This window comes from Myotis myotis, unplaced genomic scaffold (assembly GCF_014108235.1).
Source record: "Myotis myotis isolate mMyoMyo1 unplaced genomic scaffold, mMyoMyo1.p scaffold_m19_p_17, whole genome shotgun sequence".
Lineage (NCBI taxonomy): Eukaryota > Metazoa > Chordata > Mammalia > Chiroptera > Vespertilionidae > Myotis > Myotis myotis.
Window position 1 is genome coordinate 39,627,044 of NW_023416321.1, and position 27,937 is coordinate 39,654,980.

Genomic DNA, 27,937 nt, shown 5'->3' on the forward strand with positions numbered 1-27,937 from the left:
CTCTAACATTTACAGAGTACTCATACAACTTAACAAAAGAAAGATAAACAACCCAATCAAAAAATGGGCAACGGACATAGATACTTTTCGAAAGAGAACATAAGGAAGGCCAAGAGACATATAAAAACATGCTCAATGTCACTAATCATCCAAGAGATGCAAATCAAAACGACAATGAGGTACCACCTCACACCTGTCAGAATGGCTATCATCAATAAATCAACAAATGACAAGTGCTAGCAACGATGCGGAGAAAAAGGAACCCTCGTGCACTGCCGGTGGGAATGCAGACTGGTGCAGCCACTGTGGAGAACAGTATGGAGTTTCCTCAAAAAACTAAAAATGGAACTCCCATTTGACCCAGTGATCCCACTTCTAGGAATATATCCCAAGAAACTAGAAACACCAATCAGAAAGGATATATGCACCCCTATGTTCATAGCAGCAAAATTTACCATAGCTAACATAAGTGCCCATCAGCAAATGAGTGGATTAAAAAACTGTGGTATATCTAAACAATGGAATATTACGCTGCGGGGGAAAAGATGGAATTCTTACCATTTGCAACAGCATGATGGAACTGGAGAGCATTATACTAAGTGAAATAAGCCACTCAGAGAAAGATAAATATCACATGATATCATTCATTTGTGGAATATAATGAATATCATAAACAGCTGAACAAAAATAGATCCAGAGATAGAGAAGCATCAATCAGACCATCAAACTTCAAAGGGAAGGTAGGGGAGGGCGGGGGTAAGGGGGAGAGATCAACCAAAGGACTTGTATGCATGAATATAAGCCTAACCAATGGACACAGACACCAGGGGGGTGAGGGCACAACGGGGGGAGTAACAACAGCGAGGATAAGGACACATTTGTAATACCTTAATCAATAAAGAAAAAAATTTTAAAAATAAAATAATAAACAAAAAAATTTAAGAACTGGGGATCTCACAAAGGCCTCATGAACGAAAATATATGGGCTGGGTATGGAGGAGTCATGTGACTTAATCCCTGTAGTAGAGTCTGAAGGAGAGGAACATCAGGTTGTGGTGAATATCCTCCTCCTAAACTCCACTCTAATCCCACAGAGAAGGTTCACCAGTGCTGGCAAAATGACCAGCTTTTGGCTACCAGTTCCTCAATGGCACCAACCCCATGCTGTTAAGACGCTCCACCTCTCTGCCCTCCAGGCTGGTGCTGCCCTCAGGGAGGGAGGAGCTTCAGCCCAATTGGAGAACTCCAGGTATACCCTCCAGCCCGTAACTGTCTTCTCCTTGTCTATGAGAGGAGTAGAGGTGGTGAAGGGGAGGGACCAAAGTTGAGTCTGGAAAGGGAGGCTGTGGTAATCCACTGTCCCTGGGTGTAGAGTCCTCTGCTGGAAAAAATTAGAGGTGATGATGTAGGGAAAAGCATCGAAGCTGGATTCTGCCAATAAAGCTGACCATTAGGAGATGGTGGGGAAAGGAGCTTGGGCAGCCTGACAAGGGGAGAGCCTGGCATACCTGTGCTACAGAATCAACTGGCATACTTAGTCCTAAAACTTCCTGACACAGACAAGCTGCAGGTCTCTAGGGAAGACTCCTTTCATGGGGTCTTAGTCCTCCCTGTAAAATAAGAGAACTTGAACTTGATGTTCTGGTGCTTCCTTCAGTTCTGCCACTGGGACTCAGGTACTGATATAGGATAATGGCAAGAAAGGAGAGTGACTGTCTTTACATTTCTTCCCCTTTGCCTTGGCCATGGGGAGGAACGTTTTCAACTCTAACCATAGATACATTACACTTTTCTTAGAAAGGTTCCATTTTTCAGGCTGATTCCACTGGATGGAATTCCAGCCAATGTGATCCAAGGAGAGAAGTAATACCTGGCTGGCCCCCTTGTCAGGCTGAAGATGGAACCCAGTGGGAAGCTGCTACCCATGGTCATCCAGGTGAGGTACCCTGGGTATCCCATTCCCAACACTGCCCTGTGTTCATCCCCAACATCTGCCAAGGGACACAGACAGCAGGCTCTGGTCACCCACCCCTGCCTCATTCAGTGACACCTGTCCTTGTATCCAATATGTCCTTTCTACCTGACAGCCTACTCACTACTCACCTGAAACTGCCTTTTTGAGAGTCAGAATGCTCTCTGTTGGTTCTCACCATAAGGCTCCTTAATCTCTTTTTGACCTATGATTCTGTGGAATATTCCTTTTTCTTAGACGTATTTTCTCCCTTGGTTTTAATGTTTTCACTCACTGTTCTCATCAATCAGTTGGTAAGAACTGTCACTTATCTCACATGTCCAGCTTTTCCTTCCTATTCTACCATCCTAACTCACACCCTCATCAAGTTTCTCTGTCATACTAGACCAGTGATGGCGAACCTATGACACGCGTGTCAGAGGTGACACGCGAACTCATTTTTTTGGTTGATTTTTCTTTGTTAAATGGCATTTAAATATATAAAATAAATATCAAAAATATAAGTCTTTGTTTTACTATGGTTGCAAATATCAAAAAATTTCTATATGTGACACAGCACCAGAGTTAAGTTAGGGTTTTTCAAAATGCTGATGCGCCGAGCTCAAAAGGTTCACCATCACTATACTAGACACTTCTAATTCGTCCTGCTTTGAACCTGACCATCATGGCACTGACACTTCCCCACAGCACTTGAGGATGAGTGGAAGGGCCTTCATTCCTCCTACTATATTATAATCCCTGGGAGACAATAATCTTAGTCACCAGTGTTTCCCCCAGAATAATAAGCATAGTTTCTCACAGGATGAAGCCAGTGAATGCTTAACTCCTGTTTCAGATCCAGCCTCCCAGCGCCAGCTGCCCCACCCCACCACTGTTCCTGCCCGCAGATCCTCCACTTGCCTGGCTCCTGGCAAAGTCCTGGGTCCGAAGTTCAGATTTCCAACTTCATGAGCTCTAATATCACTTGCTGAACACTCATCTGCAGGGTCAGGTCATTGCTGTGGCCACCATGAGGTGCCTCTCAGGACTGCACCCTGTCTTCAAGGTACATCCTCTACCCTCCATGTCCCACCTCCAACATCCCAGAGGAAGGAAACAACACAACAATTCTCTAGGATTTAAAGAGCGTAAACCACCTGTTTGGGAAGAAGTTAACAAAGCTTCTTCTAATTGAATGAGTGTCCATGTTATTGTAATAAAAAAAATCTTTATAGCAATTTGTAAACAGACAAGGGGAAATTATTGTGTCAGGACCTTGCAACTTGTGGCTGGCTGTATTTCTAATTTTTAAATTATTTTATTTTGAGATAATCATAGGCTCTCATGCAGTTTGAAGAAATAATAGAGAGGTGCTATCTATTTCACTAAGTCAAGTTACTTAGCAAATATTCAGCACTGATTGTAAGGCAGCTGGTATTCTCCAGCAGAGACTGCTGTAGAGCAGGAATATAATTTGATAAAAGTATTGCTCTGCTTTCAAAGAGCGAGCATTTAACTTGCAAGACAAATGGTAGAAATGAAAAATAAGCAGAGAACAGAATCTGGATAGAGTTAGAAATCAAAAGAAAAAGCAATAAACACTATATTTTTGATGGAGAATGTTCCAAAACTTAGAATTCTTTAAGTAGAAGGTCAAAGGGACAAAAGACCTGCCCAAGAGGTTATTTAACCTGCTTAATGAGAGGTGCATGACATGGTAGTTAGATCAATGGAAAGGAAAATGCAAAGACTTTGTGATGAGAGGAAATAGTTGCAGCATGTCTGGGTGCAAGACTGGAGAGAAAGCTCAGAGGTCTGAGCTGCTGCAACAACTAGGCCACCCAGTAGTACAGTTGTAGTGATCCAGAAATATTGTAATTTTATACAGCAGTGAGCCTAGAATCTATTGCTAACCAGAAGGCAGCAAAAATAGCCTTTGCTAGCCTAAAAAACATTTCTGAAATCGTGATGACACTAGCAGCAGGAGCAAAAATGGTACAAGCTTATGAACCAGAACAATTGTCAGAAACAATACATTCAGCAGAAGCCCATTTTGAAGTCAAAGATGATATGTTCAGTTTTAGGTACATGGAGTTTGAAGTGGTAGCAAGATATGTGAGTACATGCTATGTAGACCAAGCATGTCAAATTCAAAGGCTAACACGGGCCAAATAAACAAGGTTTAAGTTTATGTGGGCTGCAAAAAAAAACAAAAAACAAGAAAAACAAAAGAATCAATTTTCATAGAAATGTAGATTTATTTCAAATAGTATAGTATAAAAAAAAAAAAGCAATGATATAATTAATGTTTTCTTCCTGACACTTGGCATCTCTTCTCTGCTACTATCTTTCCTACTTCGGGGGAAATCTTGTTCGCAGTGATTATTTTCAAAACTGACCCAAGGTGAACATCACTAATTCTGGATCTGACAGGAGACTTATTTCCTTTCATAACTGTAAATAACTGCTCACACAGATAAGTACTTCCAAACATGGAAATAATTTCATATGCAAATTTTCGAGTATTTTCAAACCTGGCAGGTAAATATTTGTAAAATTCAGGCACGCCAACTTCACTGAATTTTGCCTTCAAATCTGAATTGCACTGGATCTCAATTACCTCCATTTGCATTTGATTAGGTACTAAGTCTATATTTATTGAAAAAATCGAAGAAAACAAAGAAAACTTGTCCTCCAAAAATTTAAAATCTGCAAACCTTGTTTCAAATTCAGTTCTAAGGCTTAAAATTTTTTCTGCGTATTTTTGATACGACGCAGTTTCACCTAAACTTGATTTGTTCATGTTGCATGTTGGAAAGTGCGTTAAATCTTCATTTTTCAACTGCTTTTCCCAAAGAACTAGCTTACATTTAAATGCTTTGACTTGGTCACACATGTTTGTAATAATCTGATCTCTTCCTTGCAATTTTAAGTTTAAATCATACAAATGTTTTGTTATATCAACCATGAAGGATAAATCCTGCAACCATATTGTGTCAAAAAATAGGCTTGTGTCTTGATTTTTAGACATTAAGAACTGACATATTTCTTCTTTCAAGTCCCAGAATTGTTTAAGAACCTTGGAGCAGGAGAGCCAACGTACCTCGGTATAGGACAAACTGGAATATTCGCTGTCTAATTCACTTAAGAAAGCAGAGAACTGTGGCTGATTTAAACTTCGAGATCTTATGAAATTGATAATTTTTTTGATAGATGTCAACACATTTTCCATGTTTATTACCTTTGCGCATAATACTTCTTGATGTATAATGCAATGTGTATGATGAATCATGGATCCGTCATAAATTTCACTTTGTTTTTTTTGCAGTAATTCCACGAAACCATTGTTTCCGGTCATCGAAGGAGCTCCATCTGTAGCTGCAGAAGTTAATTTTGAGAGAGGTAGATTGTATTTTTGCAGAAGTTTAAAAACACAATTAAATATATCTTGTCCTGTACTAGTGTTATGCATCGGTACTAGTTCCAACAACTCCTCAAAAATGTTGAAATCCGTGTCGCAAGCACGAAGAAACACAGCTAACTGAGCCACGCCTCCAATGTCCGTACTCTCGTCACAGGCAATGGAGAAAGCTTCGAAACTAGGTGATTTTGCTTTGATCTGAATACTTAAATTGTCAGCCAAATCAGTAACTCTTTCCGCAACTGTATTTCGAGACAAAGAGATTCTCTGAAAAGACTTCACATTTCCAGGACAAATAATTTCTGCAGCTTTAATGAGACATTCCTTGATGAAACCACCTTCAGTAAAAGGTTTCGAGTGTTTAGCTATCAACTCCGACAAGACGTAGCTTGCATGCACCGCCGCTTCACTTTCTTGAGATACTTTAGTCACCATGAACTGCTGTTTATTCAGCCCCAACTTGAGCTCTTTCAACTTTTCTTCTCTCATTAATCCCTCGTAATTATCATACTTTGACTTATGTTGTTCATAGTGACGATTAATGTTGTATAACTTTGGTACGCTAATAGCATTATTACATATCAAGCAGATTATTTTATTTTTTACTTCACAGCAAAAATACTCCAATTCCCACTTTTCTTGGAAATTTCGATGTTCATCAGCAATTTTTCGTTTATTTTTACTACCACTTGATTTCGATAGAGACATGCTGAATACAAAGGGCTGAAATAAATGAGTAATCATTAACATAAAATAATAGAACATTTTAATAAAAATTAATATTTTCTCTTGAACCTTAACTTACCAGACACTGAATAAACTGCACAAATTAATAAGCGTAACGCAAATAAACCTATTTTTCTTGTTCTCCGAAAGCGAAATATTTCCTGTTGCACACACCAAACAAGTCAGTACAAGACTAATGACGTGGCAATCGGCTGCTAAAATATTCGCTGCTAGTATTAGTGGAGAGAAATGGTGCGCCTGTGCATAGGTGCGTAAGGGAAATGAATCCAACACAATTCTAGTAATCAGTCATTAGCGAACATTTTAGTTCGTTATTAATAATTATAACAGGATATTGTAAAAATTAAGCTACGAACTTTGTATTAAAACGTTTCTTACATACCGTTGTATTGGCTGGGCCGCAAAAATATTCCTTGTGGGCCACATGCGGCCCATGGGCCGCGAGTTTGACATGCTTGCGGTACCTAGTCAAACACATCAGGGAAATAGTTCTGAAAATTCTCAATGCACTGAAGCACTTTAAAGGTTCATAGTTCCAACAGTATCCTTTAACTTGGCTCATTTAACCCAAAATGACAACCACTGACCATTTACCCTTTATTTAAAGCTACTACTCAATTCCACAGGACGATTTTAGAAAAACATTTTCTTAAAACCCCCCATACAACCTCATCAAGCTTCTGAATCCATACTTACTCTTCATCGTCATCATCCTCATCATCATCGTCCTCATCATCCTCATCAACAGCAAGTTTTACTTTTTTCTTTAAAGAGAAAAACAACAAAAAACCTCATGAGCAAGTGCCCAAACTAAAAATCAGAATAAGGTACCTGTAGTAAATTACATCTATACCTGCGGAACCCTGCTACCACCTCCAGGGGCAGAACGCTTTCCAGACATGAGTTTCACATCCTCCTCCTCGTCATCTTCTGACTGCATCTTCCTCCACAGCTAAAATAAATTTCTTTATTAGCTACTACTAAAACTCAACCCAGAAGCAAGAACTCAGAAAACAGGGCATTAATTTACAGTAATGAGTATTTAAAAACAGACTCTACTGCTTAAAAAAGGCAAAAAGCAAACAAAATTTTTTACAAAAAGGAACTGTGAGGCCTAACACTCATTACTAGGTTTTATATGCAAAATAACAGGTGTTTCCAGTGATAAATTAGTAATATATGTAACTACTAGATTCCCATTTGAACCTACTATAAAGACAGTAGTCCTGCTGGGACAAAGTAGCTGCATAAAATAAAAATAACATACCTACTAAGTGCTGTCCACTTTGCATCCTTTGCACCGGCCCCTAACCTGACCTGTGAACAGAAAAACAGCACTTCAACTTAAGTTTCTGTATTATACAATCCCCCCAAAAGTTCTTATATTAAAAAAAAAAGTTACTTATAAACTTTTCACTATTACCACTGATGGAAAACTAATTTGTGCACAATGTTGTCTTCAAGTTTTATGGGACTTTGACAATCAATTTCTCATATTCAATAAATTTGAACAAATGCGTAGGGGTGCCCTCAAAAATTGCATACACACTTTAACAGCCGATAGCTCAATTTTGAAAATGAAATGCACTTTAATAAACACCACCTTTATAATTATCCAAAGTGTGTGCCTACATTTTGGGGAGACACCCTGTAGTTGTACATGTCATCACCTATCCACAGTATGATTACCTAACATTTATTGACCACCTACAAGTTAAGCAGCAAGCTATGGGCTAGTCTCTGCAGGGGACAAAGATTTACCACTACTCTAAAGGACTTTTTAAGGCAAATGAAGTATATAAACATGAAAAGTTGAACAGTAGTGTAACTGGACTTTTATATGATTACCAAAGGAGTGATAAAAATGCCAAGTTTTGTATCACAGGTATACAGAAAATCAGTATATACAATACTCAGTTATAAAAATACTATCATAAAAATTAAATATTAAGCCACATGAATAGGAACTAAGGCTGAAATCGAGAAAGGTTTCGTAGTTTATTTTGAAAAGTTTAAGTACCATTTGTAAAGATAATTGGTGCTCATTTTCATCATTATCCACCTTAAAGTGATAATCTTTGTCGGCTTTTAGTTCACAACCTGTAAGTGAAGAAAAAAAGCAACTATAACATGGAGAAAAAAATAATACTGAAACTTCATATGGGTAACCAAAAAGGAAACAATTAACTTGTGATTTTTCACTATCTTACCAGAAGGCCTCTCTTCCTAGGTTTCTTGAATACAAATGCCTACAATCAAATAACATCCATACAGGCTTTAACCATCCCTAGGATATGTCTATACTTGCCTTAAACATAATTTCTGACATAATTTAATGTACACCATTTCTGTTACTTCAACAATATGTTGACATATCCTAGGGAATATTTCCAATGAAAAGGGTCAACAAAAAATATCTTGATATAAATTGATCAGAAACCCAGCTATTCAAAATGGCTAGAAATAAAAGCACTATTTGTACAGTGCATATTAGCTATTCCACTAATAAGCAAATTGTTTTAAGTACCATCAGAGTAAAATTTTAATTAATGTAAATGATTCCATTTAATTGCAGCACTCTAATACCATAGTTACTAGTACATAGATGTTTAAATATTATTGCTCAATTAACAAAACTCAGCATGGCACATGAAACAAAATAAACTTGGGGCAGAATTTGCAGTTACTTGAAGCCTGACACACAAAGAAAGGGCTTCAACAAGTTTACTGAAAACCAATTCTGCTCTTTCCTTAGTATGATATGTACTGTGTCCTGGGAAGAGGAGGAATCCCAAAACCTTGATATATAATATAGTAACAGTACTGAGTCTTATTGACCCAAATTGAACCTGAGCACATTTCTCATCTTTAAAAAAAAAAAAAAAAAAAAAAGCTCTTTGCTCGATTCTGCACATAAAAAAAAGTCATTTATAGGAGTCAGGACTCGTGGTTTAGATCTTATCTATTTACCTGCAAGTGCAACCTTCCTTAAGTCACTTTAGTTCTGAGCATCACTATCAGCACCTGCCTAGCAGGCAATTCCCACCTCTCGCGGTGAAGCCTGGTGAGAACCTGCCTGAACAAAGACCTCCACCATCCCGGTGCTACCAACCACTTCACCCAACATTTCCCACCTGACAGCCCCAATGAAGCCCCAGGATCCCGAGCTCAGGGATGACAAGACACCAGTGAGCCCCGGAGATAGCGCCCACACCCCTTCCTTCCCCCGACCACCTGCAAACCACAGGCTCCCAGCGCCTGCGCCTCCCCTGCACCCCGCCTCCCTGCACCCCGCCGAGGCACCGGGGCTCGGGGCTCGGGGCTCTAGAATGCCTGAGGCCTGGAGAGCAAGGCCAGGCTCTGTGCACCCTCTCCTCCTGGAAGAAGGCCTATGCCTCACACCACGAGCTGCACAGCCTCCTGCACCACTGGGGCCCCGCACCCAAGACACTGGCTGCGAATCGAAAGCCGCCGCGCACACACACAGCCCTTGGGAAAGGTAATGCCTGGAACTCGATGGTTTACCCCAGGCAACACTGAACCCTCAGCCAGGCGGTTCCCAGGGAACCCCAGACTCTGGGTCTCCAACCGCTCGCCCCCAAGCTTCAGGTCACCCCTCCTTCCCATCCCTTAGTGCTCACCCCTCCCGCTGCTCCACCCCTTAGTGCTCACCCCTCCTGGTGCTCCACCCCTTAGTGCTCACCCCTCTCGATGCTCCATCCCTTAGTGCTCACCCCTCTCAATGCTCCATCCCTTAGTGCTCACCCCTCCTGGTGCTCCATCCCTTAGTGCTCACCCCTCCCGGTGCTCCATCCCTTAGTGCTCACCCTCCTGCTGATGCTCCATCCCTTAGTGCTCACCCCTCCCGGTGCTCCATCCCTTAGTGCTCACCACTCCCGGTGCTCCATCCCTTAGTGCTCACCCTCCCGGTGCTCCATCCCTTAGTGCTCACCCTCCCGGTGCTCCATCCCTTAGTGCTCACCCCTCCCGGTGCTCCATCCCTTAGTGCTCACCCTCCCGGTGCTCCATCCCTTAGTGCTCACCCTCCCGGTGCTCCATCCCTTAGTGCTCACCCTCCCGGTGCTCCATCCCTTAGTGCTCACCACTCCCGGTGCTCCATCCCTTAGTGCTCACCCTCCCGGTGCTCCATCCCTTAGTGCTCACCCTCCCGGTGCTCCATCCCTTAGTGCTCACCCTCCTGGTGCTCCATCCCTTAGTGCTCACCCCTCCCGGTGCTCCATCCCTTAGTGCTCACCCTCCTGGTGCTCCATCCCTTAGTGCTCACCCTCCCGGTGCTCCATCCCTTAGTGCTCACCCCTCCCGGTGCTCCATCCCTTAGTGCTCACCCTCCTGCTGATGCTCCATCCCTTAGTGCTCACCTCTCCCGGTGCTCCATCCCTTAGTGCTCACCTCTCCCGGTGCTCCATCCCTTAGTGCTCACCCTCCTGCTGGTGCTCCATCCCTTAGTGCTCACCTCTCCCGATGCTCCATCCCTTAGTGCTCACCCCTCCTGGTGCTCCATCCCTTAGTGCTCACCTCTCCTGGTGCTCCATCCCTTAGTGCTCACCCTCCCGGTGCTCCATCCCTTAGTGCTCACCCTCCCGGTGCTCCATCCCTTAGTGCTCACCCCTCCCGGTGCTCCATCCCTTAGTGCTCACCCCTCCCGGTGCTCCATCCCTTAGTGCTCACCCCTCCCGGTGCTCCATCCCTTAGTGCTCACCCCTCCCGGTGCTCCATCCCTTAGTGCTCACCCCTCCCGGTGCTCCATCCCTTAGTGCTCACCCCTCCTGGTGCTCCATCCCTTAGTGCTCACCCCTCCTGGTGCTCCATCCCTTAGTGCTCACCCCTCCCGGTGCTCCATCCTTTAGGCTGCAGGGCCCTGCCATCTCGCCTCCCACCCACTCAGGCCTCCAGCCGGCCTCGCTTCCTTCCACAGCCCGGCCTCTGCCGCATCCCCGCCCCGCCCCCTCCCGCGCCCCCCACCTCAAAGCCACTAGGGACTAGGCCCTGCTCGGCCTCCCTCCAACCCCCCAGTAGTTACCGAAAAGGCAGTTCTAGGGCCTCAGAGGGCTCATGTCCATGTCCATACAACCTTCCAGGGGGCGGTAGCACGCACTCAGGTGAGAGAGAAGGCGGGCGGAGAGAAACGGCCTCTGCGATGCACGATGGAACCGCACCCGGGAAAGGACGCGAGCCCTCGGCGTCCACATAAAGCACCAGGAGATCTCGCGAGAGTTCCCACAGTCTCGTCGCCGCGCGCGTGCTCAGGAGCCCCTCTCCCCGCACAGTAGCCCTCCCGCATGAGCGCTCTCCGACCCGACTCCTTCCTTCCTCGCCCCCCGCCTCCTCCAGGTACTCGCCGGGCTCCCACGAGCACGCGCACTCACTGCGAAGCGGGCCCCACCCCTCCGCCGCCGCGGCCGGTGCGCACGCGTGCTTCCCCCGGGAGCGCGCGCCCCCTCCCCTTCCCAGCTCTGCGCGCGGGCCTGGCGCCAAAAGTCTGCGCGGCCCACCCTGCAATATGGCGACGGCAGCCCTCAGCGTGTATGTGGGGGTGGGAGGATGAGGAGAGAGAAACCAAAGAACTTTTACACTTATGTGCATAGGACGTGGGCAATGGGGTGGTGAAGATCTGGAGGGGGCGGGGGGGGGAGGGTGGGGGGGGAAGAGTGGGCGGGGGGGGGTGGATAGAGGCTTGGGGGGAGGGGGAATGGGAGAGCTCTGTAATGCTATCAACAATTAAAATATATTAAATAAATAAATAAAACAGAAAGAAGCTCATAGATGCGGAGAACATTTTGATGGTTGCCAGATGGGAGGATGCGTGATAATGGGGAAAGGATTAAGATGTGCAAACTGCCAGTTGTAAAAACCGTCACAGGATGTACGGTACAGTATGGCTAATACAGTCAATAATATGGGTGATAACTGTACATGGTGTCAGACGGGTACTAGGCTTAACCTATAAGTTATATTAACCCCTAGAGTGCTGGGGAGCGAGATCCCGCGCTCCTGTCTTTCGCCAAAAGTGCTGGGAGCGTTATCGCGCTCCTCCTGCAGTGTCACTCACTATTAGATGCTAGTAGTTCACTCTTTATTGACAGATGGCACCTAAGTGCAGATTTCCTAAACTGCTGTAAAATCAGCAAAAATGCCTTGGCAATTTTAGCATAGTTCCTAGGATATTGGTTGGCACTCAAAGGGTTAATATCTGATCAATATGTTGTACACCTGAAACTAATATGATATTACATGTCAACTGTGATTGAAAAATAAGTTATTTTTTAAAAGGACTGAATTCATTCAAAAAGTGAATGAATTCCCTTCCTCTCTAAAATCAATTTTTTAAAGTGTTCCTTGAGCACCTATTATACTCCAGGTACCGAGGTAATAAGTGATATAAACAGAGATTTTACCCTTAAGGTGTTTCTAGTCTAGAGTGGAGATAAATATGTAAAAAACAGATGCAACGGTATCTATAATAATAAAAGTGTAATATGCTAATTAGACTGGACGTCCTTCCAAATGATGATCTTCCAGACAAAGCCCAGGTCCCGGGTGCCAGAGGGAAGCCAGTGCCGGCAGCTGGGGGAAGGAAGGCCTACTCTTGCACAAATTTTGTGCATCAGGCCGCTAGTGTTACTCAATGGAAAGAATTCTGTACAGGGGGTTGTGGCGCCAAAGCAAGGAGGGGTGGGTTTACCTTGGGGAAACAGAAAAGGCTTCTCAGTAACTTGCAGTAACTTGAACTGAGTCTTGAAATTTGAGTAGGCAAAGGGAGTAGAGGAGGATTGGGAGAGGGGAGGCATCCTGGGCAAATAGGCAGCAAGAGTTTCAGAGAGATGGTAAATTTTAAGGAAATTCATGAGGCTGGGACCAGGAAGAGGTAAGTGATGTGGTGGGAAACAAACAGGAGGCCCATGAGGAGACATGTGGGGTGCGCTGGGGAGAGATTACAAGGGCCTGCAACAAGGCAGTGTCAGCAGGAATGGAGTTGGAGGAGAATAAGATAGATGCTAAGGAAGTGGAAGACTCCATTTTCAACTCGTGCTGATAGAAGAATGTGAGAGAGGGCAGAAGAGAGAGAGGGGGAGAAAGCTTGATCCAGAGTGATGCCCTGGTTCCTGGTTCAGGCAACCAGCTATAGGATGGTGTCATTTACTGAGAGGTGGGACTCATAAGAAGTGGAAAGATTGGGGAATAGGATAAACCTGCTCTTTGACAAACCAAGTTTGGGGTGCCTCTTGGAGTTATTATAGAGGGGTAGTTTATGGCCCAGTTAACTGTCCACTGCTTTGTATATGTGAAAACATTAATGTCTGAGAAAGATCAAAGGCCTGTCTGACTTGTTCACATTTGCATCCCAGTGGCGGGTACACAGTGGACCTTTAATTAATATTTGCTGAGTGACTAACTGAATGCATGAATGAATGTGTTTGATAGTGGGAAGGCAGCAATGAGTATCTTCTGAATCCATCCCCTGGGAGCTTGCTGTCTGTCTGAGGAGACAAATGCATAGACAAGCAGTGTCAAACCTCATATTAAATGTTTGAATCGAGGTTGCTGGGCAGTAAGGGCTGGGAAGGGAGGGAGCGACTTAATCTTTGTGCTGGGTTTTAAAGAACATATACAAGTTTTCTAGGCAGAGAGGAAAAGACATTCCAGGAAAAAGGAATAGGCCATCTAAAGGCTTAGAGGGGTGAAAGTGTATGGCATGGTCGTCCAGCTAAGGTTTAGTGTAGCTGTGTGTGTCCAAATGGCAATCATTATGCCTTTTGTCCCCTTATATGGAAATCTGCCCCATCCACAGCTTGCTGAGGGGAAGCTCTGAGTATACTTGCTTTACACAAAATGAAAGTGCTACTCAGCCACAGGTGGCCACTTGCCCAAGGATTTGGGATTATATTCTGGGTATTTTGAATATAGTGGTATGAGACTCAATCTTGTTAGAGAATGCTGATGTTTTTGTTTTATCAGGCTGTTGGGCTGGTTGGATTTAGGTAGCAAATTCCTACCAGTCTTCTGTGGTGGTGGTTTTAATGCCAGTTTTGTTTTCCGGACTTTTGTAATGCTGTCTGTCCCATGTGTGTGCCACCCAGTGGCAAGTCTGGAACCTGGGTGGTGGCTTGTCTCAATTCCATTTTCAACTTCTTTGGTCGTCTGTCTGTGATATGATCTATGTAAGTGCAATTCAGAAGTGAGCACAGGAGTTCATAAACAACATTTTGGGGTTCCTTTCCTAAGCTCCATCTCTTTGGTATTTCCAGCGCTTCCCTGTTTCCTGGTTTCTCCCTTTTTGATCCTCCAGCAAAAGTTGGGGTGTAACTTACGCTGCCATACACTTATGGCAACAGTGCCCTCATCTGAATTGAAGTGGTATGACGACAGAGAGAGAAAAAAAGCAATCGGGGTTTTCCCCATTCTCTTGGGACTACACCTCTTCTGATTAGATAGGGCGGTTCCCCTTCTTCAGAGTTGTAGGTTCTTATAGGTTCCCACTCTATGGTCATTCCCACTCCTTAAGCCAGACCTGAGAGTTTTCCCTGAACCCCCCTCTGTCCATGCTGATACACATTTCTGGGCTTTAGGCTGCCTTGAAGTCAGCCTAGGAATTACTGGAGGGGGAAAATGGTAAACTCCCCCAGTTTGCATTCTGGTCTTTTCCCTCAACCCAACTGCTGCTACTACTATCACAGCCCTTAAAAAGCTGCTGCATGCATTCTACTCAGGTCTTTCACCGCTGCACTTGGTGGGAGACAGGAGCCATGGTTTCCTCCTCAGGGACTTCCCCTGTGTGTATGTTGACAAGCTGTTACCTGTATTCTGTCTGTACCTCTTAGTGCTCTTAACCTCCTAATCACTTTCTTAACTTATTTCATTATGTTTACTTATCTCATGTTTATCTTCTAGATGACTGTGCTTTCTGTTCCTCGTTGTACTTTGTCTTCATTCCTGTTGTGATTTTTCTTTTACTTCTATTTCTTTTCTGAGTTTTACTAATTCTCATTTTCATCCCTGCTATTGTCTGGTCAAACCATTACTGAATTATTATATTTTCTATTTTACAGTGTTTTTAGGGGCAATTGCTTCATATTTTTAAGTTCATGGTGATATCTTTGGATATATGTTTTTATTCAGTTCATGAAAATATATTTCTGATTAGTGCAGCGGTTCTCAACCTTGAATCGCGACCCCTTTGGCGATCGAATGACCCTTTCACAGGGGTCGCCTAAGACCATCCTGCATATCAGATATTTATATTACGATTCATAACAGTAGCAACATTACAGTTATGAAGTAGCAACAAAAATCATTTTATGGTTGGGTCACAACATGAGGAAATGTATTTAAAGGGCCAGAAGGTTGAGAACTACTGGATTAGTGTTTTCTATAGAAATTATTCATCCTATTTTCATGTTTAAAAGTATATACTATCTCTATTTAAATATTGTATTAATTGCTTTTTCTTTTATTTTAGTAAATCTTTATTGTTCAGATTATTACATTTGTTCCTCTTTTTTTTCCCCCCATAACTCCCCTCCTCCCAGTTCCCGCCCCACCCTCCGCCCTCACTCCCCACCCACTGTCCTCATCCATAGGTGCACGATTTTTGTCCAGTCTCTTCCCGCATCTCCCACACCCCTTTCCCCCCCAGGAATAGTCAGTCCATTCCCTTTCTATGTCCCTGATTCTATTATAATCAACAGTTCATTCTGTTCATCAGATTATTTATTCACTTGATTCTTAGATTCACTTGTTGATAGATGCATATTTGTTGTTCATAATTTGTATCTTTACCTTTTTCTTCCTCTTCCCCTTCTTAAAGGATACCTTTCAGCATTTCATATAATCCTGGTTTGGTGGTGATGAACTCCTTTAGCTTTTCCTTATCTGTGAAGCTCTTTATCTGACCTTCAATTCTGAATGATAGCTTTGCTGGATAAAGTAATCTTGGTTGTAGGTTCTTGCTATTCATCACTTTGAATATTTCTTGCCACTCCCTTCTGGCCTGCAAAGTTTCTGTTGAGAAATCAGCTGACAGTCGTATGGGTATTCCCTTGTAGGTAATTGAGTTTCTTTCTCTTGCTGCTTTTAAGATTCTCTCTTTGTCTTTTGCTCTTGGCTGCCGGAAGCCAGTCCATCCTTGCTGCTTGACACAGTCGCTGCAGGAAAGAAACATCTGCACAGCATATGTTTCAAGGGACCTGGCGTATATAGCGTACTGTTCTTAATATGTTTGCTCCCCTTAGCGCTGTGTGTTTTAACCAAGGTCACCTCTCCGAGAAAGGTGTTTCCCCAGGTAGGGATTTTTCCCTGAAGTCAGGGAGGGGATAAAACTCCTTAACTAAGTGCCAGGCGGGTAGTTAATCACTTTAACTACAAACAATCACGCTTAAGCTACATAATCTTTACAGCCTGGAAATACATTAGGGAATAATATTAATCCTCCAAAAACCGTTTGTCCCCGATGTCAGAAAGGATTCCATTGGGCAAAGGAATGTAGATCAAAATACCATAAAAATGGTCGGCCTTTAAACTCTACAAATAGCTCCCAAGGAGGTTATATCCCATCACCTCAATTGGGAAACTTGAGAAGGGGCCAACCCCAGGCCCCTGCAATAATAGGGGCATCGACCTTCAACCCCTCTGCAAATTTCAATCAGTCAGTGACCTCTTCAGGGCAACCCCAGGCAGTGCAGGATTGGACCTCCACTCAACCACCCATGCAATACTAACCCCAGACTCGCCAGTAGCAGCCATTCCTACAGGAGTGTCTGGGCCGCTGCCTGAGGGAACCGTAGGTTTAATATTAGGACGGAGCTCCACCTCGTTACAGGGGATCTTAGTCATCCCAGGAGTTGTTGATGCAGACTACACAGGAGAAATACAGATTTTACTTTCCCCACCCACCACAACTATACAGATTCAGCCCAACCAGAGAATTGCCCAATTACTCCTGTTACCAATACATAAAATAGGGACAGCCGTTACCCAGGAAGCTAGAGGGGCCGGAGGCTTTGGATCTAGTGATGCAGCATTTTGGATACAAGAAATCCATGCTATTAGACCTACAAAAATTTTACAAATTCAGGGAAAACCAATTGAAGGTCTATTGGATACAGGAGCAGATGTTTCCTGCATAGCAGGGAAGGATTGGCCCTCTTCATGGCCCACGCACACCACCTCCACTTCCCTAGTAGGACTAGGCAAGGCATCTAATGTAAAAAAGAGTTCTCAGATTTTAACTTGGGCTGATGAAGATCAACATTCAGGAACATTCTGTCCCTATGTAATTACGACTATCCCCTTTACATTATGGGGGAGAGATATCTTGTCTCAAATGGGAGTTCTATTATATAGCCCCAGTGATAGAGTAACATCACAGATGCTAGACACGAGATTTAATCCAGGAAAGGGATTAGGAAAAGAAAGTAATACCTCACACTCCTCGACAGGATTTATAATTGGGGCCATTGCCCTTAGGACTGCTGATCCCATAGTATGGAAATCGTCACAACCAGTATGGGTCGAGCAATGGCCCTTAACATCTGAGAAAATATCAGCAGCCCGACAATTAATTGATCATCAATTAGCAGAGGGACATATAGAGCCATCAAATAGTCCCTAGAACACACCCATGTTTGTAATAAGAAAGAAATCAGGCAAGTGGAGACTTTTGCAAGATCTAAGAGCCATAAATGCCACCATGGAAGATATGGGCTCCTTACAACCTGGATTGCCCTCCCCTGTGGCAATTCCACAGGAGTATTGTGTTGTTGTTACTGACTTACAGGATTGTTTTTTCACTATACCTCTTCACCCGGCTGATTGTCAAAGATTTGCATTCAGCATACCATCAGAAAACTTTAAACAGCCTTACCAGAGATATCAATGGAAGGTTTTCCCACAAGGGATGAAAAATAGTCCTACATTATGTCAAAAGTTTGTAGATCAGGCATTGCAAGTTATTAGAAAGAAATTTTCAGATCTATATCTTATTCATTACATGGATGATATTTTACTAGCTCATAAAGATCGGGCTACTTTACAGGAAATTCTTACTCAGACCATCCTTGCTTTAGAAGAACATGGTCTAAAAATAGCCCCAGAAAAGATTCAGACTGAACCTTCTTTTTCCTACTTAGGCAGAATATTACATACCTCTACTATCACCCATCAGCCTTTACAATTAAGAAAAGATCATTTAAACACATTGAATGATTATCAGAAACTATTAGGTGATATCAACTGGGTCAGGTCATATCTAAAAATAACCACTCTTGACTTAAAACCTCTATTTGACATTTTAAAGGGAGATTCTAACCCTAAGTCTCCCCGACAATTAACTGTAGAAGGAGAAAAGGCTATAGCAAAAATAGGACAGGCCATCAATAAACAGCAACTACAGTATCTAGATTATTCCAAATCTTGGGCCTTAATTATTCTAGCCACTAAATATACTCCTACAGGATGCTTGTGGCAGGAAGGACCATTAGAATGGATACATTTACCTGTCACTCCTAGGAAGATTGTATCACCCTATCCCTCCCTAGTGGCCACTCTCATTATCAAAGTTAGACGACGCAGTATCGAACTCTTTGGAAGAGAAGTTACTGAGATAATAATACTTATAAAAGAGAACAATTAGACACACTATTACAATTTGAAGAAGAGTGGCAAATAGCTATAGGTAACTTCCCAAGACAAATTTTACATCATTTGCCAAGATCACCTATATTGCAATTTCTCTCCCTACATCCGTTTATATTTCCTATTAAATGTTCAAAAGAGCCATTATCACCTCCTGCCTCCTTAGTATTCACAGATGGCTCCTCTAATGGTAGGGCAGTAACAATCATTGACTCAATAACCCATGTTCAACAAACTCTAGAGACGTCAGCTCAGAGAACAGAGCTTTTGGCAGTTATTTATGCTTTTGAACAATTGCAACAGGTTCCCTTTAACTTGTACACTGACTCTCAATATATAGTTAAATTATTTCCTCATATTGAGACCGACTCTCTCCCACAAGGAAGAACAGCCATTTTCTCTTTGTTAACTCAGCTACAAACTTACATTCATAAACAGGAAAAGGCTTTCTATATTGGACATATTAGAGCTCATTCCTGCCTACCAGGACCCTTAAGCGAAGGAAATTATCAGGCGGATTTACTAACTCGCCCAGTAGTTTGTACAGCTCTAGAAGAAGCCCGGCGGTCTCATGCCATTCACCATCAAAATGCTTCTGCTCTCCGTCTATATTATCGCATATCTAGAGAAGCTGCTCAAAGTATTGTGCGTGACTGCGGCCATTGTCCTACTCATTTTCCTAGCCCTGCTACTGGAGTTAATCCAAGAGGACTTAGACCCTGTGACTTATGACAGATGGATATTACTCATGTCCCATCTTTTGGCAAACTTTGCTATGTGCATGTTTGTATTGATACCTTTTCTCATGTTATCCTTGCTTCTGCACATACAGGAGAAGCCTTTAAAGATGTAAGTCAACATCTATTCCAATGCTTTTCCTACCTAGGAATACCAAGGGCACTTAAAACAGACAATGGGCCTGCCTATACCTCTAGAGCTTTTAAAAACTTATGCTCTACATTCGGCATCGCACATACTACAGGAATACCCTACAATCCTCAAGGCCAAGCAATAGTAGAAAGGGCTCACCAAACTTTAAAAACACAAATTAAAAAATTACAAGAAAATGAGTTTAAATATTCCTCTCCTCATCATGTTCTACAACATACTCTATTTGTAATTAATATACTAAATGTAGATTCTGAGGGAAATTCCCCAATGTACAGGCATTGGAACCCTGATTTAACTAAACCTAAAGCCCTCGTCAAATGGAGAGACTTGCTTACAGGAGCCTGGAAGGGACCTGATGTACTTTTAACCTGGGGGAGAGGATATGCTTGTATATTTCCACAGGACGCAGACTCACCTGTGTGGATTCCAGACCGTCTAGTCCGACCTTATGTCTCACCGCCCGCCATCTCTGCCTCATCAAAGCACACCTGACCAGTGCCCGTCTGCAGCAGATGTGCAGCCCTGAGCTGGAACAATCTGTCCATTGGGAGGATCACATGTGCCTCCTTTTTGTCTTTCCACATGTCCCAGCTTTGCCCCACATCTCCTTTCCTTTTTCCTTTTTTTAAAATCTAACTACTTGTTTGCTGGTTCTTTGGCCTTTCTCCTTCTTTCCTGAACACAGCCTCTTCTAGAATCTCCCTACCCTACTGTTCCAGGAAGGGCACCTCCCTTTTATGCTGTGACTAGGGATGCTTGGTATATGTCCCATATATGGAGTTTTCTTGTGCCAAGAGCCTGGGCTGAGAAAGCCCTGTTCCGGGACTCTCCTTTGTCCTGTATTGGCCCCTCTTACCCTTGTGCCAAGAGGGACCTTCTTCTTACAATCCAATTGCCCATAGCTATTGCCTGAGCTCTCTGTTCATGCTGAGGTTGAAGCCTCATGGTGGATGGTACCATGGATCTGTCTCTCACCCAATAGCGTGAGCTGGGCCCTCCCTGGAGAAGAAACCCCAAGATATGTGATCAATGCCGGTGCCCCACCAGCAGGCAAGGGGATCCCAAGGCAGTTGCTGGGCATGGAGGCCAGAGGGACATAGGCTACCAAGGAGACAGAACTGAACCTCACATCACCCTACTTGGCCCAGAGATGGCTGGTAGTCAAAGACGGGTAAGACCCCACAGGGTGGGGCAACCTAAGACAGGCACAGTCGGGGGGGCCAGTAGGAGAGAACTTGGGGTTCAACAGAGGTGGGGCACAGATCCTCACCCCCCCCAATGGTTCAGGGGCTTGAACACTCGCCCCTTCTGAGGAAGGTCTCCTGTCCCCATGGCTGCTTCCCACTGCCCATGCCCAGCTCAGATCGGGACCCAGGTAAAGACAGAAACTGGCTGACAGCAGCTGCCCTCTCACTGCAACAGGACTTGTTTCCCATTTCTACCTTGGACCACAGGGAAAGGGGAAGCTGAAGGAAAGGGCTGTGTCAGGATGCTGCCTTCTTCCCTTTCTTCTCCCTCTTTTTTCTAAACACTTCCATGCCTTGTAGTTCTTTTGCTTTCTCTTCTTTTTCTCTCTACTACCCTCCATCTTCCATATCAGCTGACCCAGAGGGCACAGCTTACTCCTCCTCGGACACCGACACCACCATCAACCACAGCCCTGATGGACCCTTTGATGCAGCCCTTCAACTCGCTGACGCTTCGGGAAGCCTGTCGCCAGTGATGCCACCCGCTAGCCAGACCAATAAAGACAATCAAACCAACAACTTGAGGACAGCTGTAATCCCTTGACTGAAGAGGCCGGCAACCTTCTACAGGAATGGGGCTCCTTGTGCGCTCCATCCACTATGTTTATAGTTATGCTCACTGTCATTGCTTGCCAGTCTTCTTCCGAGTTTTAAACGGCCCAATCTGAGAGGTAGCCACTGATTTGCATGCGCTATCATTTAAAAAATAAAAAAGGGGGAATTTGCCAGAAGCCGGTCCATCCTTGCTGCTTGACACAGTCGCTGCAGGAAAGAAACATCTGCACAGCATATGTTTCAAGGGACCTGGCGTATATAGCGTACTGTTCTTAATATGTTTGCTCCCCTTAGCGCTGTGTGTTTTAACCAAGGTCACCTCTCCGAGAAAGGTTGTTTCCCCAGGTAGGGATTTTTCCCTGAAGTCAGGGAGGGGATAAAACTCCTTAACTAAGTGCCAGGCGGGTAGTTAATCACTTTAACTACAAACAATCATGCTTAAGCTACATAATCTTTACTCCCTGGAATGGAGATAAGAAACGCCCTAATCTTTGCAATGGAAATTGACAGGATTAAAATCAACTGGTATAAATACGGATGTAACAAGACAATAAACAGCAGAACCTCTCTGGAGATCCAGACCAGAACTTGGCTGGAGATCCTGGCTAGGCTGCTGATCAACTGAACACTGTCTCCGTGTCCTTCCTTCTTCACCGACTCCGTCTATGCCTTTGGGAACCCCTGGACCTGCTGGGGTTGGACCCCGGCACTTGGCATTTTAATTATTATGTGTTTTGGTGTGGTCCTCTTTGGATTCCTTTTGTTTGGGGTTCTCTGCGCTTCCTGGACCTGTAAGTCTATTTCTTTCACCAGGTGGGGGAAGTTTTCTGTCATTATTTCTTCAAATAGGTTTTCAATATCTTGGTCTCTCTCATCTTCTGGCACCCCTATAATTCTGATGTTGGTACACTTGAAGCTGTCCCAGAGGCTCCTCACACTATTTTCGTATTCTTTTTTCATTTTGCTTTTCCGGTTGGGTGTTTTTTGCTTCTTTGCATTTCAAATCTTTGCCTTGATTCTTGCGCTCCTCTGGTCTGCTGTTGGGAGTCTGTATAGTATTCGTTATTTCAGTCCGTGTATGTTTAATTTCTAGTTGGTTCTTTATCATAACATCGAGGGTCTCATTAGATTTCTTGAGGATCTCAGTAACTTTATCAGCGGCTTCTAGACAGTTCTTGAGAGACCTTAAAAGTGTGGTTCTGGCTGAAACCGGTTTGGCTCAGTGGATAGAGCATCGGCCTGCGGACTGGGAGGTCCCAGGTTCGATTCCGGTCAAGGGCATGTACCTGGGTTGCGGGCATATCCCCAGTAGGGGATGTGCAGGAGGCAGCTGATCGATGATTCTCTCTCATCGATGTTTCTGACTCTCTATCTCTCTCCCTTCCTCTCTGTAAAAAATCAATAAAATATATTTAAAAAAAAAAAAAAGTGTGGTTCTGAACTCAGTATCCTCCATTGACAGTTTTGTCCTGTTTCTTTGTCTCCGCATTTTTTATGCTTTCTTGGTGCACCCCCTAGTGGTCTTTGTGCGCAGTCTTGTTGTAGTTAAGCCTTGATTGTTGTAGTTAATACTAGGGGGATTTGACCTCCAGGCCAACTGGTTGTCTAATTGCTTTTTTAACTTATATTTGAATGAGTTAAGTTTTTCTCTATCAGTTATTTGCAGAAATTTCCTGTTGACACTGGGTAATGGAGGGACAAGAATAGCCGCCTATGGTGTGCAGTTCAAGGGTTCCCTTTCGTTTCTAGAAAGATGGGCTGTGTCCTTCAAATATGATGTTTTTAACTATGGGTGCCTCTCCAAACCCATGCAAGTTCAAGAGGGCTTGGTCCCTTCACTGAGCACTGCCAAGGGACCCAGCCAGTGTCTTTCACTGTCATCTCCTCACCTCCCAAATGGGTTATTTCTGAGTTCTGCCACTCATACGCCCCTGTAACTACTCCTTCTTCCACGGAGCTCTTACTGAATAGCCTTCTGTGCTGCTGCTGCCTTTGGACACATAGTTTTGAGTTTGAAGCATTTCTCTGTCTTCTGTATTGCTAAATATTAGATTTTAATTCCCTTTGTTGTTTGATGTTCTTTATAGTTTGCTGTTCTTTATAGTTTCAAAAATGAGAAATGGGAAAATATATATATATCACTTGAGGTCCTCAACTAAAGAACTACTGAAAGATGTGTACTTCCTTGAGAAGAGATAGTATCTCAGAAGGAAGGCATGGGATGCCAAGAGTACAAAAATACATATTAGTAAATACGTTGTTCACTTTTATTAATTTTTGTTTAAAGGATTTGATTAGCCACTATAAGGAAACAATCATAACTATTTTTAAGATTTTATAGAAAATTTATAGCCCTAGCTGGTTTGGCTCAGTGGATAGAGTGTCGGCCTGCGAATCAAAGGGTCCGGGGTTCGATTCCCGTCAAGGGCACGTACATTGGTTGCAGGCTCCTCCGCGGCCCTGGTTGGGGCTCCTGCAGGAGGCAGTCGATTGATTTTTCTTTCACATCAATGTTTCTCTCTGTCTTTCCATCTCTCTTCCACTCTTCCTAAAAATCAATGGAAAAATATCCTCAGGCGAGAATTAACAAAAAAAAATTAACAAACAAACAAAAAAAGAAAATGTATAGTTTTCTGATTAAAAATATAAAGTTAAACACACACACAAGAAATACAATGGGTAGCTTCTAATTCAGAAAAGGGGGGGAGTACAGTCAAACCTTGGTTCTCAAATGTCTCCCATCTCAAGCAATTCGGTTCTTGACCAAGTTGTTAATGGAAAAATGTCTTGGTTATCGAACAAAACTTCAGGTCTTGACCCAACAACCCTTTTATGCTGATACCAGTATGATCAGTCATTCGTCTCTCAGGCGACGAACAAAAGAGAGAAGCACGAGTATGAGTCAGTTGTGTTGTTAACATCTCAGGAAATTGTACTGTGAATATTTTCATGGTTTTTTCTTTGCTTTTGTTGCTGCTTATTATTACTAAATACTGCTTATTATCACACGGGTCCTATGAAGGTTAGTGATAGCAGCAAAGTGAAAAGAACTATAGCAAAAAAGAGGCACAGACTGGGAGTAACTGTTAAGATAAAGATCTTGGTAAAACCAATTCATGCTGGTTAGAAATACAAACAAGGAGCAGGTTGTATCAAGTTACAGTAGATTAAGGAAATAGATAGGACTGATAGCTCTTAGCCTTTTGGATGCATCCTTTCCTGAAGAACCTGATAAAAGTTGAAAATTCTCCAGAGAAATCTCATCTACAGGAAATTTACATCCAATTTCAAGGGATTCACAGATGCAATAAAACTTAAGAATAAGAGGAAAAATTCACAAAAACAGGGGCCTAGAATATATTTTTGTCAGGCCTTTTGGGCCACAAAGTAGGTAATTTGGATCACCCCACCTCCTTGAGCAAAACAATTGATCTGAGACAAGTCTTCTGAAACCACAAATAGCATAGAAAAGACTGGGACATTCCCACTGACTGGAGACCACCTCAGAAATCTTGAAAGTGATGAACGTAGAGATACTCAAACCATTTTAGGCAAACTTAGGAGTAAAAGAAATGCTGCTTGTGAATTTAGAAAGGATAAAACCCTCTAGTCCAGTGGTTCTCAACCTTTCTAATGCCGCGACCCTTTAATACAGTTCTTCATGTTGTGGTGACCCCCAATTTCACTGTTACAAATTGAACATAATTAAAGCATAGTGATTAATCACAAAAACAATATGTAATTATATATGTGTTTTCCGATGGTCTTAGGCGACCCCTGTGAAAGGGTCGTTCGACCCCCAAAGGGGTCGCGACCCACAGGTTGAGAACCACTGCTCTTGTCAGACCTTGGGGATGGTTTCCAAACCATTCGGTAGTTCACACATGAAATCCAAGAGGTATCAACCCTGCTCTGTAACTTTGGTTTGCACAACTCATTGTCCTTTTTAAAAATATTTTTTTATTGATTTCAGATAGGAAGGGAGAGGGAGAGAGAGCAACATCAGTGATGAGAGAGAATCATTGATCAGCTGCCCCCGCACCTCCTATCCCGGGGATTGAGCCTGCAATCCAGGCATGTGCCCTGACTGGGTTGAACCATGACCTCTTGGCTCATAGGTCAATGCTGAGCCACTGAGCCATGCTGGCCAGGTCAACTCACTGTACTTAAACAGAAGAAATGGTGGCGAGTTCAGTGTGGGGCAGTTCAGTTTCTAGATCATACTTTAACGATGCCAAAAGTAATATGGGCCGAACCGGTTTGGCTCAGTGGATAGAGCGTCGGCCTGAGGACTCAAGGGTCCCAGGTTCGATTCCGGTCAAGGGCATGTACCTTGGTTGCCGGCACATCCCCACTGCAGGAGGCAGCTGATCGCTCTCTCCCATCGATGTTTCTAACTCTCTATCCCTCTCCCTTCTCTGTAAAAAATCAATAAAATATATATATTTTTTAAAAAGTAATATGGACATTTTTAAAAATACTATATTGAGGAAAACAGCAACTATGGTATAGAAATAGCACAGTAAGGATATAGGTATATAAAACCTGTAATTTACAGCCTTGGGATTCAAAGCAAAATATGTCACTTATGGACTTTTAATGGGTAGTAATTTGCACTTGGTTATAGGCTATAGGTTATAGGTATTGAGCTTATTAGCACAAGCTCATTGGAATAGGAGCCCAACAATTATGATAGGCCTTGGAACTTTGTGAGCTTTTAAGAATTTCTGTTCAAAAAATAGATTCCTACTTTCCACCCAGTTTTTCTGTATACCTAAAATTGCTCTAAAAAGAAAATCTATTAATTTTAAAAATTTATAGTCTAGATATAAATAATATTCTTTTAAAAAAAAAAACTTGGAGTCAGTTTGTTTTCGTTGAACAGTTAAAAAACTAAACTAGATTTGTTTTGTCTTTAGAAAGAATTTAAGGAAACCTAACTTACGAAGTATGTACTTCTTAACATGAAGATGAATTACTGTTCCTGGTTAGACAAATCAGGAGAGGGTGTTAAACTGAGTGAGCATGAAAAAAGAAATAGATTCTTTAGGAGACGTGCTTTGGAGGACAATTGGAAGTGACTGAAATGCACAACAACGAGGGGAACCAGTGATGTTTCACTGCGGGGGGGAGCAGTGTTGCTCTATTTTTGCTTTTGCGTAATTAACATAATTAAAATGCCCTAAATGGAAAAGTAGTTTGGAGAATTGACTATGTATATGATTACTCTCAAGCAGGTCATGGGTAAAAACAGCTGTGTATTTTTGACACAACTACAAATCAACAACCTTCAAAAGAATCCCAATCATCCACTGACTCAGGTCAGATATATGTTCCATTCAGGTGTGTGTTTGATACCGTAAGGCCTTAGGTAGTTCCAGAAGTGACCGTAGTCCTGGATACTCTCAGGAACACCAGTACCATGCTTAGAATGTTGCAGTAACTCTCCTATATATTACCTACAACTAAAAATAGAATGATGGTTATTTTACAGTGTCTCTGGAACTGTGAATGATAACCATGACCTAGAATTCCTGAATCACATAGTTAATTAAGTTGGGTTGTTAACATGCAGTCTACCTTCTCTTTATCATTCAGGTAGTGTTAGGCACACTGAGAAGGCATCAGTTTCTCCTCCTGGAGCCGCTTGTCACATTTTTCTGATATGTCAGGAAAATGTTATAGTTGAGCACCGTCCAGAGGGCTCTTTAAATCAGCAGCTATAGCTCTAATGAAACAGTCACCCAGAATGAAAGTTGGGAGGACACAATTTTCCACCTGCATTGGTGGGTGGTTGGGATTCTTTGGAAAGCTGTTGATTTGCAGTTGTGATTTGCAGCAATAAAGGAATAATTAATGGAGAGATCTCTGCCAAGATCCATATCAGTACCTTTCAAAAGTACACAGCCTCGTCCTGGATATAGCACTAGCCCTAAAGCGTTGTGGGTTTGATTCCCAGTCAAGGGCACGTACCTCGGTTGCAGGTTTGATCCTCCCAGAGCAACCATGTTGAAATTTCTCCTCCCCCCCTCCCTCCCAATAAAAAAAATATCCTCAGATGAGGATATAAAACACACACACACAAAAAAAGAAAAGGCACAGCCTCTGTAGAGCCAAGTACTGCATAGTCCAGATCATGTCCTCCACTATTGTCCACAGAAAATCCTACAGGGGCACATTCTCAGAGGCAGATGTTGAGAAAATCTCCCAGGGGCCAAGAGCTTTAATGAAGAAGGAAGCCGACAACTCCAGTATTACATCAAGAGTTCACTAAGGGAACTTACATATGAGGCACATCCTGAGTGGTGGCAAGACGATGTGAGTCGCCTCTATGCCTGGGCCTTTGCTAAAGAACTTGGCAGGTGCTAAAGAATTACATAGAACAGGGCAAGATGGATGGGGTCCTGGAGTGTGACTCATCTGGGATGAGTGAAAATGCCGCATCATGCTTGCCCAGGGCAGCAGGCAGGGCAG

General features: G+C 43.2%; 1 protein-coding gene and 1 pseudogene across 2 annotated transcripts; one reads left to right on the forward strand and one right to left on the reverse strand.

The window, feature by feature from the left end:
• The window catches only part of LOC118671546, a 33,439-nt pseudogene extending 30,028 nt beyond the window's left edge, over positions 1-3,411 (forward strand).
• Positions 3,412-4,185: 774 nt separating this feature from the next.
• On the reverse strand, positions 4,186-11,500 carry LOC118672024 (general transcription factor II-I repeat domain-containing protein 2-like). 2 transcript variants are annotated; one of them, XM_036341340.1, is made up of 6 exons: positions 11,161-11,500; positions 8,140-8,219; positions 7,387-7,436; positions 6,973-7,071; positions 6,816-6,883; positions 4,186-6,095 (listed from the first exon to the last, which is right to left on the reverse strand). In XM_036341340.1, exon 6 carries the CDS (start codon positions 6,078-6,080, stop codon positions 4,254-4,256), a length of 1,827 nt encoding a protein of 608 aa, XP_036197233.1. In that variant the 5' UTR covers positions 6,081-6,095; positions 6,816-6,883; positions 6,973-7,071; positions 7,387-7,436; positions 8,140-8,219; positions 11,161-11,500; the 3' UTR covers positions 4,186-4,253. The 2 variants fall into 2 exon arrangements, with proteins under 2 accessions (XP_036197233.1, XP_036197232.1); XM_036341339.1 differs by lacking the exons at positions 6,816-6,883; positions 6,973-7,071; positions 7,387-7,436; positions 8,140-8,219; positions 11,161-11,500 and adding an exon at positions 6,502-6,723.
• Between the last annotated feature and the right edge of the window lie 16,437 nt (positions 11,501-27,937).